Source organism: Crotalus tigris, unplaced genomic scaffold (assembly GCF_016545835.1).
Source record: "Crotalus tigris isolate CLP2741 ecotype Arizona unplaced genomic scaffold, ASM1654583v1 scf7180000024386.1433019, whole genome shotgun sequence".
NCBI classification, from domain to species: Eukaryota; Metazoa; Chordata; class Lepidosauria; order Squamata; family Viperidae; genus Crotalus; species Crotalus tigris.
The window spans coordinates 311,756-330,093 of NW_024100556.1; the positions used below are offsets into that span (position 1 = coordinate 311,756).

General features: G+C 38.4%; 1 protein-coding gene across 3 annotated transcripts in view; it reads right to left on the reverse strand.

Annotated features, from left to right (window-relative positions):
- Positions 1–18,338, reverse strand: part of ECPAS (Ecm29 proteasome adaptor and scaffold) — a 68,774-nt gene that overhangs the window by 46,277 nt on the left and 4,159 nt on the right. For all 3 annotated transcript variants that reach the window (XM_039328975.1, XM_039328976.1, XM_039328977.1), the window contains 12 exons: positions 17,315–17,445; positions 16,689–16,805; positions 15,044–15,162; positions 12,514–12,663; positions 11,131–11,302; positions 9,080–9,219; positions 7,290–7,371; positions 4,979–5,098; positions 4,268–4,353; positions 3,231–3,309; positions 1,711–1,760; positions 4–70 (listed from right to left, as the gene is read on the reverse strand). In XM_039328975.1, the coding sequence (XP_039184909.1) occupies positions 4–70; positions 1,711–1,760; positions 3,231–3,309; positions 4,268–4,353; positions 4,979–5,098; positions 7,290–7,371; positions 9,080–9,219; positions 11,131–11,302; positions 12,514–12,663; positions 15,044–15,162; positions 16,689–16,805; positions 17,315–17,445 (1,313 nt within the window). The remainder of the gene's footprint in view (positions 1–3; positions 71–1,710; positions 1,761–3,230; positions 3,310–4,267; positions 4,354–4,978; positions 5,099–7,289; positions 7,372–9,079; positions 9,220–11,130; positions 11,303–12,513; positions 12,664–15,043; positions 15,163–16,688; positions 16,806–17,314; positions 17,446–18,338) is intronic.

Below are 18,338 nucleotides of genomic sequence, written 5' to 3' on the forward strand. Positions count from 1 at the left end.
AACCTTAGAAAGAGCTTCAAAAAATTGTTGGACCAGTGCAAGATCCTTGGTAAACAATTGAGGTATTCGGCTGGAAAAAAAATATTTTTAAAAGGACTTTATTTGAAACAAAGCAGAAATTTCAGTTAATGTACTAACTAGACATTTTATCAAACATTATTTCTCGTGTACTACTTAGTTCATTCTAATGGGAATTTGTAAAGTGTCCCAGAATTATTAACTTCTATTTATTTATTTCTTACATTTTGAGGTTACTATTTATGTTAACACAGTCAATACTGGGTTTCAAAATGTTAAATACCACATGTTATTGAAGTAATAATCAATTGTTTTCCGATTCACTCCTATTTCTTCTGTTGGCCAATCCATATAATGATTAGGATTTAGAAACATTACCAATTAAAATTACTGGCACTGACCTTCTAAAGTTCATCACAATTCATGCTCCTATGTTCTTGGCTCATGCACGCAATCAGCATTTCCTACTTTTTCCTGATGTTGCAATGGCCACCTCCCATTTCAGAGCTTTTTCCCATCTAGCCTTTACTCTATGGAATCCATTCCCCCTTTGATACCCTAAGATTTAAAAAGGTCCTTAACATGCTAATAAAAGTATGGTAGTATTGAGATTAAATGTTTAAGTGGATTTTTATTCTGTTTTGTTGTTTACACCATATTGTACTTAAGATAAAAACTATTAGTAACAGTTAAATAGTTAAACCCAGTTTTGATCAATGAAATGTTTAAAATAACCACGTTCACAATAAGTGAAAAATGATAGGAAATAAATGGGAGTTTGAAATCCATGGGAAAGACTCAATTAAGAGTACAATGGATTCTTCAGTCAGGAGAACAACTGAGCCAGAGAGAGTTTTCCTACAGAGCCGGTTTTCCCTTAAGTGGGAGTCAGATCGTATAATTATCTGTATTGATACATTGATAAATAAACCTAGGATTTCAACATAAAGTGAAGCCACTTGTCACGCTATGTGATCCTATACGTGTTTGCTTAGAAATGCATCCCATTGTGTTTATATTATAGTGAGATTGTTTAGGATTGCAGATATGGATGAGAATTTGGTAGCTATCTTTAATTCTTCACCCTTTTTGCACTATTAGCTCTCAAACAGAATAATGTCTGAGGTGACTGTCAGACGCTAATACTTTTTATTTGCACATATATAATAGACCTTCATGGGCTGCCCCTCCTTAAAGGCTCCCCGAAGCTGAGTTTGAGGCTTGGTGACCACAAGGACATTCTTGTGCATTACTATTCAATAATTAATAATGTATGATCCTGGTTAACTCTCTGAGATCAGCCAAATGAATGATTGCTGTGAAGGTTTCTACTTTTCCTAACACCGAGCAAAAACAATTTTAAAAAAGAATATAAGGAGCTCAATTTTGATAGCCTTTTTAAGGATAGATTTTATATTTGGAATTCTTTAGCATTACTCCAATTACATTTAAATGTGTACCACTTAAGCAATGTAGACAAGAATCCATTTCAATTTGATTCCTCCTTTTCTTAAAAATGGATTATTTCTAGCATTCACCTCCCCACATGTTTAACTTGAAATTCCAGAACTGTCAAAAGATAGCATCTGCTCCACTCTTTACACTAAGGCAGTCTGTTTGCTTGTTGACAGAGTAACAATAGTTTTAAAACAATCAACCAACGTCTCACCAGTCTAAATGCAATTTTGTTACCTGGAAAGTTTTCCAACAGCAGAATAGGCCATTGAAAGCAGTTTGGGATCCTTCAATTATTTAAAACAAAACAAAACAGAACAACTGTGAGATAAGCAAAGAGCCATGAAAGAGACAATATACATTCATGTTTATCCTGACAATTATGAGTTTCTGTTGTTTGATCTGTATTCATCTTAAAATATGTTTTGCAGAAACAAAACATTCTAAAAACTGAATAATCTTTTCAAACACAATTGTGTTCTGCATACATAACAAAAATAACTGCATCACATAGCACTAAAACTACCTCTGACGTCTGTCAAAGAACAGAGCAGGAAGTGCAAACTGCACATGAAGACAGACATTGTGTCAATACCCTAGACTAGAGAAATAATTGGAAGTGTAGATTTGTGCAATACAAGTGCAGATATAATCTCGAAAATCAACAACAATTTTGATGCACCTAGGATAAATTTTTACATGAATACACTTTATATTCAATGTTATAACAATATATGTATGGGTCAACCTCTTGGAATGCTGAGTATTATATTGGTATATATAATGAGCAAGGCAAAAAAAATACAATATTGTTTCCTAGCTAGACATATGCCAATTATTATCTTAACCTGCTTTTACTGTCTTTCTGAATGTCAAATTGACTCCAGCTGGGAGGTTTTACATCTATTAGTTCATTAACCAATGCCTCCTGGATAGCAACTGAAGAACATTACACCCAAATATACCTTGGATTTGCTCTGGCATAGCTTCCTCTGCCGATACATAATAGGGAAAAAAGTTATCCTTGCAACTGAATATTCTATGAATGTCTTAAGCACTAAATATGCACGACAGCCATAAGGATTCTTAATAGAGCAATAAGCTCTTAGCTGTTCAATGGACAACTCCTTCAAACATTTCGCAATCTGCTTCTAACAAGAAATAAAAGTATTGAACAATGAAAGAATTTAAGCCACAAAGACTCATAAGAAGGAAGTGTCAACACATCCTGATCAGTCTGAAATGTACTAAGGGGAGAAAACCAGAGTGGCCAGCTCTAAGCACTGGATAAAATTCAGTGCTTTTTGGTGGGAAAAAAACAATGCAACATTACTGGGACTGGAAAATCACTTATCAATCTAGGACTGGAAGAAATTCATATACTGACATGAAACTACTTTCCTCCATCTGCACAAGGGAACAAGCCAGGAAGCAGTGGTTTTACTCAAACAAGGAGCTTTAATTATGACCACAGGTTATCAGTGTGTTTCCCACATGCACCAATAAAAGAACGAAACAAAATTTCAACAGATATAAAGATATACCAAGTGAATATCCTGGCTGATTAAATCAGCATTCAGTAATCCAAATACAGTAATGGCATGTTAAACCTCAATGGCTTTCTTACAACCAGCTATACTAGTACTACCACAGAGATTAGTTCTTTAGAAAAAAATCAAGTGCAAGTAATAAAAACATTTAACATTCCAAGTTTCATAAATAAATAAGATTCTTCATAAGGCTCCCTTTGAACTTACCTCTTTATATTCATTTATTAGTTTTGTCAGTCCATTCAAAAGCATTGGGCCTAATGGCTTTATCTTGCTGTCAGGGCAACTAAAATTCAATATATGAGAAAAATAATGATGTAACAAGCGAAAAACCTTAATAATAAGCGTTGTCCTTCATATGTAAGATCATCTTAAAAATTATTTTCAAAGGATGCCTCTGTATCAGGAGTGGGAAATTTATGTGGTCAAAGGGCCACATGAGAAACATGGACTGTGATGGAAGGCTGCTACCGCCGCCTCACCCCTGCCACTGCTGATGCCACCCTGATGTTGCAGGCCACAAAGGGACAGCCAAAGGGCCAAATGTAGTCTGCAGCCATAAAATGCCCAGGTCCACTCTTTAGGGCAATGTTCTTCTTTGGGCAGATAATGACAACTTTTTTCAGAAAACTCACCATCTCCCAATTTCTAGCTAGATGCCTTAACAACTACGCCAAGTATGATAGGACAAAACTGCCGATTATAATAATAATGATAATGATGATGATAATAATCATGATAATCATAATGATGATGATGATGATGGAACTGCTTCCATCCTGCGACGATATCTGTAATACCATCAAACATCCACATCTGTCTATCCCAGATCCTTGGTAAGGACTAGATAGGTAGACAAAAATGCCAAAACCAGACTGAACATCTGGCTGACTGTGTGATGATCATTAATGATGATGATGATGATGATGATGATGATAATACATCTTTCTTGAAATACATCACTAAAATTTATGTTCTATTCACATCAAATTACTTAACAGCAGAATCATAATCTAAGTTTCAATTGTACATATGATGTTATAGGACAGCTAGTTTGGTGTAGTAGCTGAGGCATCTGGCTAGAAACTGGGAGATGGTGAGTTCTAGTCTCACCACAGGCACTAAGCTAGCTCTGTGACTTTGAGCCAGTTACTTTGTCCCAGCCACAGTAAGGAGACAATGGCAAACCACATCTTAAAAAAAAACCTTGTCAAGAAAAAAAGTCATGACATAAAAATACTTACATCACACAAATATGATGCACAAACTGAAGAGACAGAGTTCTCAGTTTAGCATTGGCATTTGCACCAAAAAGCCCATCATAGACAACCTTGAAAAAAATAACACAAATGAAAAAAATCTCAGGAGAAATATTATTTCAAACAATTTTCCAAGTCTCATAATGAGGGTAATGCCAAAACTCTTCTGCATCTCAAATAAGCTTAATTTAATTTATTTTATTTTATTTTATTTAAAAATAAATATTTTTTTAAAAGATAAATAAGATCCTAAAGATACAACTAGTCCTTGCCTAGCTATCACAAAGAGACTGCCATTAAGCACCATGGTTGCTAAGTGGAAAATCACATGACCGCAATGGAGTTACAATGGTAATTCCTATTTGGTTGTTAAGCAAATCACTGTGTGACTGCAATTTAGGACTTTAATTCTATGTTCTTCCTTAACTCTGCTGGTCACAAGCCCATTGGAAAGCATGCAAATGGCAATCATGTGACTGTTAAGGATAAATGAGGATTGGTAGCCAAGCTGGGGTGGGGTTTTTTGCACCTAACTTCAAACATTACTGAATAAAACAGTTAGTAAGCAAGGTTTATCTGTGTGCATGAACTGCAGAATACTCACCCCTCATGTAGGGAAATGCTTTACAAGTACATTGTTAAATACTGAATTAACTAAGAAATATACTGCCATGAGACAGATTTTTAAAAAGGTACCTGAATATTTGCAGGAAATGTTTCTGCAGCTTGCCTGGAACGCAAAAGATGAGGGACAATCTTTAACTTCACCCGAGTACTGACAGGATCACGTTTCAGTTCTGGTTTCAGAACAGCTCCCTGTTATAAACAAATGAATATTTCAAAACATAAAGTGACTAGAAAAAAACCTAAATCACTCAGGAAAGCAATCACAGTGTACATATCAAGTCTTTATTATGGTCATTGACCAGGCTGACAATATACATATAACCACAATATTTGAAAGTACTGGAACTGTATAAGTTATAAAAAAATGAAAAAGTACTGAGATTAGTACAAAATAAGATATAACTCAGTATACCCCGGAGGTTCCCAAATGTTCTTGGTTCAGACTGCCCCTAGCAGTTCCCGAACTGTGCACCATGGAACCAAGGAGACAGTTAAGATAGCTCCAGTTATTAGGCAGTAAAATATGCCATTGAGTCCCTGTAAGTGCATCCAGTGGTGCCCTACACTGCACCCAGTGGAGAACTACAAATACATTCGAAGAAAGTCAAGATCTGCTACCAATATGACAGGGCAATTATTCAAGATGAGAAACTATACATCCAGGTTATCCAACACTTTGAGTTTGATCTCCAAACGATGCTTGGAAGCGTGAAGAAAGCATTTATCTGAAATGCCTTCAACCATCTGCATCTTTTCCAAGTGTTAGAATTATAGACAACCCTCATTATTTGTAGAGGTTCTGATCTAGCATAAAACTGGACAACAAAACCTGAAATAATGAGATGAGTTCCCATTTATGGGAACTGGAGGATTAGGTTCCAAAACCTATAACCATTGTCTTCATCTGCACAATATAGCTGGATTTCTCTTTTTCACTGTTCATTTATAAAAGATCTCTGAGTTAGTCCAGCTGCAAGGCTCCAAGCAGCTTCTTTGCAATAGCTAGCTTTTGAGCCATTCTCAGTGATTAATGGAGGGAACTGCCCTCTTTTAATATATGGCTTTTGGGACTCTTCTGCTTTGCATGGCTATTCAATAATCTTGCTGGAGGGTCCACCTTACTGCATCTCTGGATATTACTCCGCCTGCAGATGATTTGTACCTGGCCCTAATCTCTACAAACAATCTGAAGGCAGCACTAATATCCATCGGTGCAATATATTGCATTCAGCTCTCTGGAGGCAGTACTAATACCAAGCAGGGTGACTGAAAGGTAAGCATAAACTATATCCGTGGCAGAACTAACATTCACCTGCAGTATTAAAATGTCCCTCCACTAAGATCATGAAAGAGTTGCATTGAGTCAGTATAAGCAATATGATACAAACAGGCCACCACCAGCTGAATATATCACTCAAGGCCAGCTCCCATGACAAACCGTGTACAGCCTAGCCTAATGCAATATAACCAAGCTGTATTGCATATATACCCCTGTAACAAAAAAAAAAAAGGACCAAACACAGATGAAAATCTTTAGGCATGCATTGAGAACAGATAAAAAGGGCTGCCTATAATATTTCAATTTTGTAGTGGAAGAGACAAGTTTTCAGTGGAAGTATTGATGCAGGATAAGAATCTTGGATCCATTTTGGAGCCAGTGGGCACATTAAGAATCTTAAAGAAATATGGATGTCTACCAATAATGTGGTCAAGATAGGTATATAGCCTTTTCCACTGTAGCACTGAGGCAATAAAACTCTCAGAAACATTAAGTTTCAAAAACAACTCATAGTATTCTTTTCTTCTATTGGATCTTAGTTTGGACTCAAATTTTATCTTTCTGCTTTAAGTATAAATTAGTTTTATCGTGGTTTGTTTTATTTTAAGATGCAGGTTGTTCTCAGCTTATGACTGGTTGCTTAGCAACTGTTCAAAATCACGATGTGGACCTCCCTGAGAGGTACTTATGACCAAGGTTCAAAGTTCTAATGGTGAGGGCCCTCTCCCCCCCCCCAAGTCCCATGCCTGCATTTTGGCCACTCAGCAACCAGCTTGAATTTATGATTGTTTGCAACCAGTAAAATAGCCACTTTATGACTGTCACAACTTACAAACATAATGGGGGCATCCATTACAGTTATAACTCAACCTATACCCTGTTGCCTGGAATAAGGAACAGCAGCTCTTTTTTCTAGAAAACATTTTTCTTCCTTTACTTCTAGGTTAACGAAAGAGCAGGAAAAATGTGAATGTAACTCTTAAAATGATATTCACTACAACAGCAAATAATCCATATTATACAATATGTAATACCCAATGACACCTAAACTGCAAAACTAGAAAATGAGAAGGAACCCAGATTTGGATAAGCAATTCTTACCTCCTTAGTTTTTAGTGGTATATCCCCAAGGTATACTTTGTACAGCTTGTTGATGATGGCTGGGTTATTCCAGTCAATTAAACTAAGGAAGAAAGGGAGGGAGAAGGAATTTACTAAAAAATCAAATTGATTGCCAACATTCTTTTTTTTCCTCCCATATTTTATATTTTCAGTAATTGAGTCCCCCAAATGAAAACCTACTGGGTCTCAGTTAAGCATGTCTATGGAGATTCTCAATCGTCCAGGTTATGGTTGTCCTAAAAGTGCTTCTCCAAAAGGCAATTGACTTTCTTGGCTTTTTCCCTTGAAAACATTTCACTTCTCCTCCAAGAAGTTCTTCAGAACTGAAGAAGCTTCTTGCATGAGAAGCAAAACATTTTCAAAGAAAATACCAAGAAAGTCCAGTTGCCTTTTGGAAAAGCACCTTTGGGACTCATTTGGCCACCTGCTTTTTGCTACCATCAGCTGTCCCCACCACCCCAGCCCTGCCTGCCATATCTACACCCCCCACACCACAACTGTACCAGCTAGGACCTTGTTTCACACCACTTTCTGCTGTGTCAGTGCAGCTTTCTTCTTTCCTTCCTTCTTTTGTGCCAATGCAAAAGGAGGATCTGGCTAAAATTATGGCACGCAACTGGGGCTTTCTTTCACATGCCGAGCTTCTGTCACAAAATAAGACCCTGGATGGAGCACAAATAGAGGCCTTGCCTGGCATGTGGATGGAAGCCCTGGCTGAAACATAAATCAGAAGCCCTGGCTAACTGCATTAATGGAGGCCTTGGTCAGGGCATAAGTGAAACCCTAGCCGAACTGGTGCAAAAGGCAATATGAAAGGAGGCTCCAGCTAGTACACATATTGGCATGCATTTCAGAAGATATTGAGGGTGGGGGGAACAGGACTAGAAAACAGAAGCTCCTGGCAGCAAACAACAGGCAGCCTTGGCAAAACATGGGGCCAAAATTTGCTCATGTGACTGCAGGGAAACTGCAATGGAAGGAACTTCAAGGGCTAGTCATTAACCCCTTCATTCAGCACTGTCAAACTTCAGTCGCTAAATGAATGGACATTAAGTGAGGACTATCTGTATTGGAATTAGCAGCAACTGCTGTTCAATTTGCTTCTTTTGAAAATAACATGTGATTGGATCTCAGAATTAACTTTTTAAAAAATATCTGTACCTTACAATGTTTTTGTTCTCACTTCATCTTTAAAATCCATTTTTATTTTAATCACCATACCAGGAAACACTCCTGTACTCTTATAAAGCACCACTAGTTACCAGGAATTTGCAGGAATTAGTAATTTAGGTCTTTCCTAGCTTATATCTTCAATGATTTCATAAAATACTAAGAACAGCATTAAATTAATGCTGTACCTGTTTAGACATATCCAATTCTGAAACCCTACAATGTGATTAAGTAAAATCACTACACTACTTAAAGACTTTGTTTCATATAAAATGAAAAATTGCTAAAGATTAATATTCATGTAAACACTGGTCTTTTAAAGATTCCCCAAACTACTAGAAGCTACGTGGCCATATGCATGAAATCTGTCTAATGATCATAATTACCTGCTAAAAAGCAGTTTTTTTAAGAATAAATGAAGGGCTGCTATCATTGTAGTCAAACGTAGAGATGTCTACATCTTATCAAATGCAATTCCTAATGTATGCCATTGTGATAAAAAAGTAATTTTGCATTAAACAAAACCAACCTTATTTTTTAAATTCATAGTAAACCATCACTTTTGTTTTTTAAAAAATCTTCACATTATAACCCATTACCTTTGCTTGCTTTTGAGTTCAAGATCTGCTGCAGTGGCTACACTGTGCCGTGTATCACTAGAGGCAATAACCAAATGTATGACAGCTTCAAGTTCAGGCACCTGCTCAGCTTCAATGAACTTTACTATACCCAATTTACACTGCCCAACAAAGCAGAAAAAAAGAAGAAGAAGTTGTTCAGTACAATCACAGGCATTGTCTATAAAAAGTATACTTTTATTGTAGTTCTAGAGTGGTAGAACTGGATAGAGAAATAACAAAAGGCTTTGCCTTAAAGCAGAGACGGGGAAATTATGAGGCTCAATACATTACAAAAGGGTAATTCCCAACACCACCAGTCAATCTAAGCCAGGGGTCTTCAAACTTGGCCCTTTTATGGCTGGCTGAGAAATTCTGGGAGTTGAAGTCAACAAGTCATAAAAGGGCCAAGTTTGAAGACCCCTGATCTAAGCAATAGAGTTCCATAATGCGAATTCTGATCCAACCATTTGTGAAAGGTCAGAAATTTCAGTCATTTAAAGGTAAAAGTAAAGGTTTCCCCTATCCCTATGTTGACTCTAGCGTGCTCATCTCTGTTTCTTAGCTGAGGGAACCAGCATTGTCTGATGACCCTTTCTCTGGTCATGTAGCCAGCATTTGTCAATGCTGTTAATATAGGATATTACTGCTTTGACAAAATATATAGAACTGTCTGGTATTTTTAGAGTTAATTCAGATGACAGAGAAAGAGAGGAGATTTATAAGGAAAGCCTGGAAGGGGCTAATTGGAAGATGTGACTTATGACTTCAAAATAAGGGAGGGGTTTAGCAAGAAAAGCTAGACCAAGCAAGAGAAATTCAGATTCTGGCATCCATCCATCTGAAGTGCCATCAATCTGTTACACTGTTAATAAAGGCTTTTAGAGTAAGCATTGCCTGGAATGTCTTTGAAGTGTTTCATTAGTTGGAACCATGACAGCATGGCTATACGCCAATATATGACTATACGCACACAGAATGCTGTTACCTTCCCACCGAAGTGGTTTAGAAAGTTTAAAAAGATACCCTCCAAAATACCTCTCATCCCCATAAAAATACAACAGCTAATGTTAAATTTGGTGGTGGTGCTGTTCTGAATGATCAGATGAGCAAACATTTTACATTTTTTTTTCTTTCACAGCAAAATCTATATGGAAGACAGTGCTTGCCCAGTGAGAGTCAACAGTTGTATTATCTAATCACACAGAAAAGTAAAAATTCCATTTCCAAGAAAGATGACTGAAAAGGTGGTAGTCTTTCCAATTCCAAACACACATGGATAACACTATCAGTGGTTCTCAACCTTTCTAATGCCGCGACCCCATAATACAGTTCCCCATGTTGTGGTGACCCCCAACCACTTATACATTACCGGGTGCCAGGGGCATGGCCAAAGAGGGAAAAATGGCGGACAGCCTTGTTTGGCGACCCCCGTGAAATGGTCGTTCGACCCCAAATGGGGTCCCGACCCACAGGTTGAGAACCACTGCACTAGATGAACGCTGCCGAATGACCTACGCTATGAAGCAAATTGGGACATTTATATTCTGCTAGTTCTCCTGGATTTCTCAATAATTTTAGGTCATCTGTTGGAACTGGCCACTGAGAAGGTGTGCTGCAGTGATTTTGGCTCTTCATGTCAGATTATAGCCAGAATAATAGCATCAGGAAATTATTAGTCAACTCACAGGTAGATGACTCATAAAGATCCATAGGTTTCCATCTTGTCCCCATGCTGTTTATCATGTACATAAAATTACATTGTTCAGTTTTGGAATGGAGTACCATTATATGCTGATGCTACTCAGTTTTGCTGCTTTTTTTTACTTTTTGTTTTATATTCTGTATTTTATTTACAGTTAACAGTCCAATCAAGAAAGATGGATTTCATTATAAATAACTTAATTAGTGTATGCATGAAAACAGCTAGGGACAAATAAAAGTCCACAAGATAATATACATTATGTTTGGCAACTTATTATAATTTAGCTACTCCCACCCCCACCCATTAGGTATAATTATTTGGCTTTTACCTGTTCCAGCTGCTCAGGTGTCCATGGACTGTCTCCAATAACCCGCTTAGCTGCATAAAAGCTCATTCCCGGAGGAGGCTGGGGGATCCCAGATCCTCCAGAACTACTTGATGAAGAGGAACCCTGTCCCCCTGGAACAGCTTGGCGACTCTGGGATTCATTTAATACATATCTAGAAGAAGAGGAGGGAAAGTTTATAAAATTCTCTATTAGAAATGGTGAGCTCTGCACAGCTTAAATTATGTCAATCTGAAAAATCCAGCCATAATCTCAGTTATAGAAACAAAAATATATATAACAAAACATAACAATTTTAAAAATTATATAAATAATCACATTTAGTTAATCAGGACACATGTATAATAGAATCTATTTCCAAAGACAGATAAAAGCATCTAGACAGAATAGGTTTTAATTAGACTGTTAATTTGATCAGTATTAATTTTTGTCAATTAAATTTGTGCGCCTTAATACATAGCAAACATTCTGCTGACACCTAAGATTTGAGGACGTTTACAAGACTGCTGGATCATTTGTACATTAATGAAGCATTTGCAAAGATTTTAATTTTTGTTTTAGTTTAGGCATGAGATTTAATTATTAAGTCAAGGACTATCTATCAATGGCTTGTCAATCATGTCAATCACAGTAATTTTGCATTACACAAGCTTTCCCTCAATGAAGGATGAGAAAGTAAGCCAAAACCAAACAAACCACATTAGAATTTAATGTGATATGTGAATCCTGCTCAAAAGCTAACAAATATCTGGGTAAGAAACTCAATGCTTCTAGCAATTTCCCTGTGATTATAGTACCTTTACAATCTGCACTCACTCACCTGCCTATGGACTTTTAAATGATCTGAGGCAAAAATATGATTTTCATTAAAAACAATAAAAACAAAATACCATCTAGAGCAGTGATGGCGAACCTTTTAGAGACTGAGTGAGCAAACTGAAACCCAAAATCCATTTATGTATCATCAAGTGCCGGGTGGGTGTGGCCCATTGGGTGGGTTTGGCTGTGATTGTAATGGCAGACTGGGTGGGACTAAAAAGTTCAATCAATCAATCCCAACTTTGCAAGATCTTTTTTTTTCCCACGAGAAGCTGAAATTGATTGATTGACTGAACCTTTTTTTTCCACATGGCAGTGGAGGACTAAAGCGAAAAGGTTTTATAAATCCCAGCTGAAGGCCTAGGACTGGAGTGACGGTGCGCGTGCCCACATAGAGGGCTCTGCGTGCCACCTGTGGCCCCCGTGCCATAGGTTCACCACCACGGATCTAGAGAATGGCAGAATATCACTTTAAAAATGAGGTCTTCCCTCTCTCATACTAATTCTAGTAGTACCTATCACCTGATAAACTTCATCATTACTTACCCATAAGGCATAAGGAGAACATCCAACATAAAATCCAATAGCAGTTGTACAGTCTTTGGTTTTTCAGCAAGATTAAATGGAGAAGCTGCTTTCAGAGGTTCAGCAGGATATTTCATGTTAAAAAGTGTTGGTATTAGAAGATGCATTAGGCTGCAAAACAATTGTATATATTGCAATTATATGTAAGAATCTGTCTAAAATTCATAATCGTTTTCACTTATTGCTATTTGCATTTTTAAAAGATTTAACTGGGCATTGCAGACAAGAAAGACAACATAACTTCATGGTTTTCATGAAACCACTTTCTTTTCTTTCATATTTAGTAGCTAATTTCAAATGGAACTGTATCATTCAAATTGCACTGAGATAAGTTAAACTGAATCTTTAAACATAAAGTAGGTTGGATCCAAGAATTAAAATCCAAAAATTAAGATTTATCTGTATTTCAAAACGTTGGATGGCAAAAAAGCAAGATATTTAAAATACAAGCGTTGCCTAGGAAAGATGGCTGAAACAAATCCCTGATTCATTTGGATTTAAGGAATGGAGGTTCAGCTCAATTAGACGGGCAAGTTTTTATTATTATTATAGCCTATCTCACGGGTCGGCAACCCGCGGCTCCGGAGCCATCCCCTGCGGCTCCGGAGACCCCCCTGCCATTTTCAGAGAGAGAAAGGAAAGAGAGAGGCACTTTCTCTCTCTCTCTCTCTCTCTCTCTCTCATGTGGACTTGCCCCTTCGCAGGGCTCCTGATTGGCCCTGCGCCCAGGTGCCCCACCCCGTGGGAGAAGGGCGGCCAGGAAGTCCCTTTCCCGGGCTGGCCCCATCTGAAGTGCACGTGGCTGGGGAGCCGTGCGGGGAAGCCCCAAGATCCCCTCTGGGAGCAGCCCACCCGAGCCTCCGCTGAGCGAGCCAGTCCTTCCACAAAGTGCGGCCCCAAGGGAGAGCAGCCCCTCCGATGCCCAGCCGGCGCAACCGTTGGCCAAGCAGCAGCAGAGCCGGAGACAGAGGGTCAGTGACGGGGGGAGGGAGGGGGCTCTGAGTCCAGGGAGCACTGATGTGAAGCGGCCGCAGGGCAGGTGGTGCCCTCCCGGCTTACTTGTTCCAGGCGGCAGTCTCAGCTGGGGCATCGCTTCCTGGGCCATCCCCAGGCCGCTCCTTGGGCAGCCAAGCCAGCCACATGTCACCCCGGGCTGGGCGGCAGTCATGGCTGGTGCGGCGGCCAGCAAGGGCATCACACCCCGGGAAGCCAAGCCGGCCACATGTCTCCCCAGGCCGGGCGGCAGTCATGGCTGGGCCGGCGGCCGGCAGGGGCAGCGCTCCCCAGGAAGCTGAGCCGGCCACATGTCTCCCCGGGCAGGGTGGCAGTCAGGTGTCAGTTTAGCTGAGGATGCGACGGGGTGGTAGTGGTGGTTGGGAGCTGCTGCCTCCCATCCTGCTTCTCCTCCCCATCTGCCTTTTGCTCTCTCTCTCTCTTCACCTGGAGGGAGAGGGAGAGGGAAAGAAAGAGAAAGAGAGAGAAAGAGAGAGGAAAGAGAAAGAGAGAGGAAAGAGAGGAGAGAAAGAGGAAAGAGAAAGAGAGGAAAGAGAGGGGGAGAGGAAAGAGAAAAAGAAGAAAGAGGGAGAGACAGAAAGAGGGTGAGGAAAGAGAGAAAGAAAGAGGGGGAGAAGAAAGAGAAAAAGAGGAAAGAGAAAAAAGATTGAGAAAAGGGAAAGAGAGGAAAGAGAAAGTGAAAAGAAAGAAAGAGAAATAAGAGAAAGGAAAGAGAAAGAGAGGAAAAAGAGAGGAAAGAGAAAGAAGAGAAAGAGAGGAAAGATAAAGTTAGAGGAAAGAGAGGAAAGAGAAAGAGAGGAGAGAGGAAAGAGAGAAAGGGGAAAGAGAGAGAGAAAGAGAGAGGAAAGAGAGATAAAGAAGAGAAAGAGGGGGAGAGGAAAGAGAAAAAAGAGGAAAGAAAAAAGATTGAGAAGAGAAAGAGAAGGGAAAGAGAGGAAAGAGGAAAGAAAGAAGAGAAAGAAAGGAAAGAGGAAAGAAAGAGAGACAGAGAAAGAGAGAGTAAATTAGAGGAAAGAGAAAGAGAGAAAGAGAGAGGAAAGTGACAGAGAGAGACCCTTTTGACATCTAAAATGAAAATAACGCTGCATATATCCTTTTTTTACCTTTATTTTATACACACACACACACACGCAAACACACACACATATATTAAAGGTAAAAAAGGATATATGCAGTGTTATTTTCATTTTAGATATCAAAAGGGTTTTGCGGCTCCCAGTGTTTTGTTTTCAGTGGGAAACGTGTCCAAGTGGCTCTTTGAGTGTTTTGGGTTGCCTACCCCTGGCCTATCTCAATAAGTAGTAGTCTAGTCGTCTCCCTGTGGAATTTGCCTTGTCATGCTGACACAAAGTAAGAGAAGGACACTATGTCATAATTTCTCCGGACAGTATTTGCAGTCTTTAAAGATTAATTTATTAAAAGGAATGACTTTAAAGAAAAAAAGGCAATGAAAGCTTATAATATCAGAATATTATACCTGTCTTGTTGGGGTTGAGGTTTTCCTTCCATTGCAGTAAGGAGAGTGGGTGCCAGTTCACATTGCTTTTCCACAGGCAAACGAGGGTAACCCATCTTAACATATATTATTGTAAAATTCTGTAAAATGCAAGATATGTCTGAAAAGAACCACTACAAAAAACAGCTCTACAGTACAATATCCACAAATTTTAAGAAACTTATGACTAAAAAATGATTGATAAATACCACTGAAATGTTTACATTGTTCAAGTAGTCCAGCTCACCCAAAAATTCCACAACCTCGATTACTTTGATAACTTTGAGAAATACTATTGATATGGTAGGAGTTTTATTAAAAAGCATAAACGGCAGCTCACCAAAACTTATTTCTTTCAATTAAATGTGTTACTGAGAAAATGTGCTACCAGACTCAGTCTGATTTTTTTTTTTTACAGTTGACATGGGGAACGCGTGTACAATAAAAAAACTTCCTCATACTAGGAGCCTCTTATACCTGCATTGTAGCGATTGCATTATCCCCAGGTTTCTGACTCCAACCAATTATGGCCTTATTGATGTGGACCATTAAATCAAGACACCTCATCTTAGCAATTATCTGAGAAAGTTCTAGTGCCACCTAAAAGCAGCTGTTATTAACTGGTCAAAATGTGTATTTCAGTTCATGTACAAGCATTTGTAACTACATACTACACTAGCGTGTTAAAACTTTACCTAGATATTTTTTAAAAAGGAAAAGGAATAAGGACTTTGTCATTGAAATGGATCAGATGATAAATCTAAAAACATGTACTAAAGGATTATCCTCACCTAAACGTCCACTAAAATTTACACTATCTGCATACGTCTCTATCTTAATATGTATATATTTCCTGTGCAACTTGAGAAAAACTGATTTTCAGTGGTAAAGACCTTGGGGCAGTTCAACCCGCTTTTATATAATTATCCATGGCTTAGAGCAGGGGTGTCAAACTGCCGGCCCATGGGCTGGATGCATCACACTAAAACCGCACCCACCCCACTGCCGGCAATGGGGAAAAAGTTGCGATGTGAAACGACACGTCAGGTGACATTGCAAGTTTGACACCCGTGGCGTAGGATGATGTGTGAACCAAGTGGATAATAGTGCAGTTCACATACATTACACCAAATTTATACAAATTATAATTTAGCATGCATGAACCAGGTTAGTGTGGTGGCAATCTATAATCCTAACATTACTGTTTAACTCTACCAATTCTCAGTAAAGCCACAATGTCTTTGTTGTCATATGTTTTGTGTAAACTTAAACTGCAAAGACAGAGCATTGACATCAACCTGTTAACCAGAACATTTCCTAATTGTTAATCATATCCATTTCAACGGACTCTTTAAATATGACAACTGGGTGTAGTTTCATATAAATATTCATTAAAACAGTTGAAGTGTTCAAGGGTTACATTTAGGAAAGCACTTCCCAGCAGCTACAAGCCAACAAACCAGCCTTCTCTTTATCTGCTGTTTATACCGTAGGTTTATTATTCAAAAGCAGGACAAATAATACCTAGGCAGGAGATAACCAGCTCTTATACTTAAGCACAATGTGCAAAGATAATCATAATCTTAGAATTCATGAGTAAAATTCTCAAAAAAAAAAAAAGACTTACTGTAACAAAGGAGACTGCAGAAGGATCTTGATATTGGACTAATAAAGTCTCCACTGGAAGTTGGATTTTTGGACGACTTTTGATTCGTTTGTTCAGGTGAACTAGCAATTCCATAACCTAAAAAAAAAAAAAAAAACTCCTTCATTTTATTGATCTAGGTTTCATTTCCCAACTGTGGAATATAATAAATAAAAACATCTGTATTATCAAATGCCCTATATGTTGTTCCATTTGACCTTTCACAGAGAAAAAGAACCAAGTGACTATATTATTTGGACTGAACGTGAAAAATTACTATGAGGTAACAATATTTTCAATGACTTCAGGGAATATATTATGATATTCAGCTTCCAGCTTGAGCGAAACATAACATCCAAACAAGATTGATCTGGTTAGTACTTGTGTACAAGACCATCACACAAACACTAGATTAGAATGAGCAGCTGAAAATGCACCCTGGATGGAAGACAATAGCAGCCACCTTTGTACTGAAAATTACATGTTTTCATCAAGTGACCATGAGTTAAATTCATCTCAAAGGACACTCTATCTAATATAAAACCAACATGGGAGGATTTTTAAGCACTTTGTGTTTGACCGACTTCAGCATACAATAATATTCATACCTTTTTACGTACTCCTTCTTGTGTGCTGGAAAGCTTTAAAAGAACAGGGGGAAGGAATTTGGATATAATATTCTGTAATTGCTCATCTGTTTCTGCATGGCCAAGACGCAAGAATACACGCTCAAGTTGATCTAAAATGAAAAAAAACTGATCTATAACTAACAGCAAACAATTCAAACAGCAACATCATACCAGCAAGTTCACCGTTAAACAGTGGTTTAGTTCTTAATTGGTTTTACTAATGACCTTACTGCAAGTTTCCTAGAATATGATTGTTCTGGTGGCATCATATTCATCATCTATCTTATATGCACAAATATTTTTAACACTGGTGTAGAGAAAAATTTCAAACAGAATAACATAATAACAGAGTTGGAAGGGATCTTGGAGATCTTCTAGTCCAACCCCCTGCTCAAGCAGGAAACCCTATACCATTTCAGACAAATGGTTGTTCAATCTCTTCTTAAAAACCTCCAGTGATGAGCATTCACAACTTCTGGAGGCAAGTCATTCCACTGATTAATTGTTCTGACTGTCAGGAAATTTCACCTTAGTCCTAGGTTGGTTCTCTCCTTGATTAGTTTCCATCCATTGCTTTTTGTCCGGCCTTCAAGTGCTTTGGAAAACAGGCTGATCCACTTCTTCTTTGTAGCAGTTCCTTAGACATTGGAAGACTGCTATCATGTCACCCCTAGTCCTTCTTTTCATTAAACCAGACATACCCAATTCCAGCAACCGTTATTTATACGTGTTAGCCTCCAGTCCCCTAATAATCTTTCTCTGCATTCTTTTTTAGAGTCTCAACATCTTTTTTACATTGTGGTGACCAAAACTGGATGCAATGTTCCAAGTGTGTTCTTACCAAGGCATTATAAAGTGGTACAGGTAGTCCTCAACTTACAAGTTTGTTTAGTGACTGTTCAAAGTTACAATGGCACTGAAAAAGTGACTTATGACTGTTTTCCACATGACAGTTGCAGCACCCCATCGTCACGTGATCAAAATTCAGATGTTTGGCAACTGG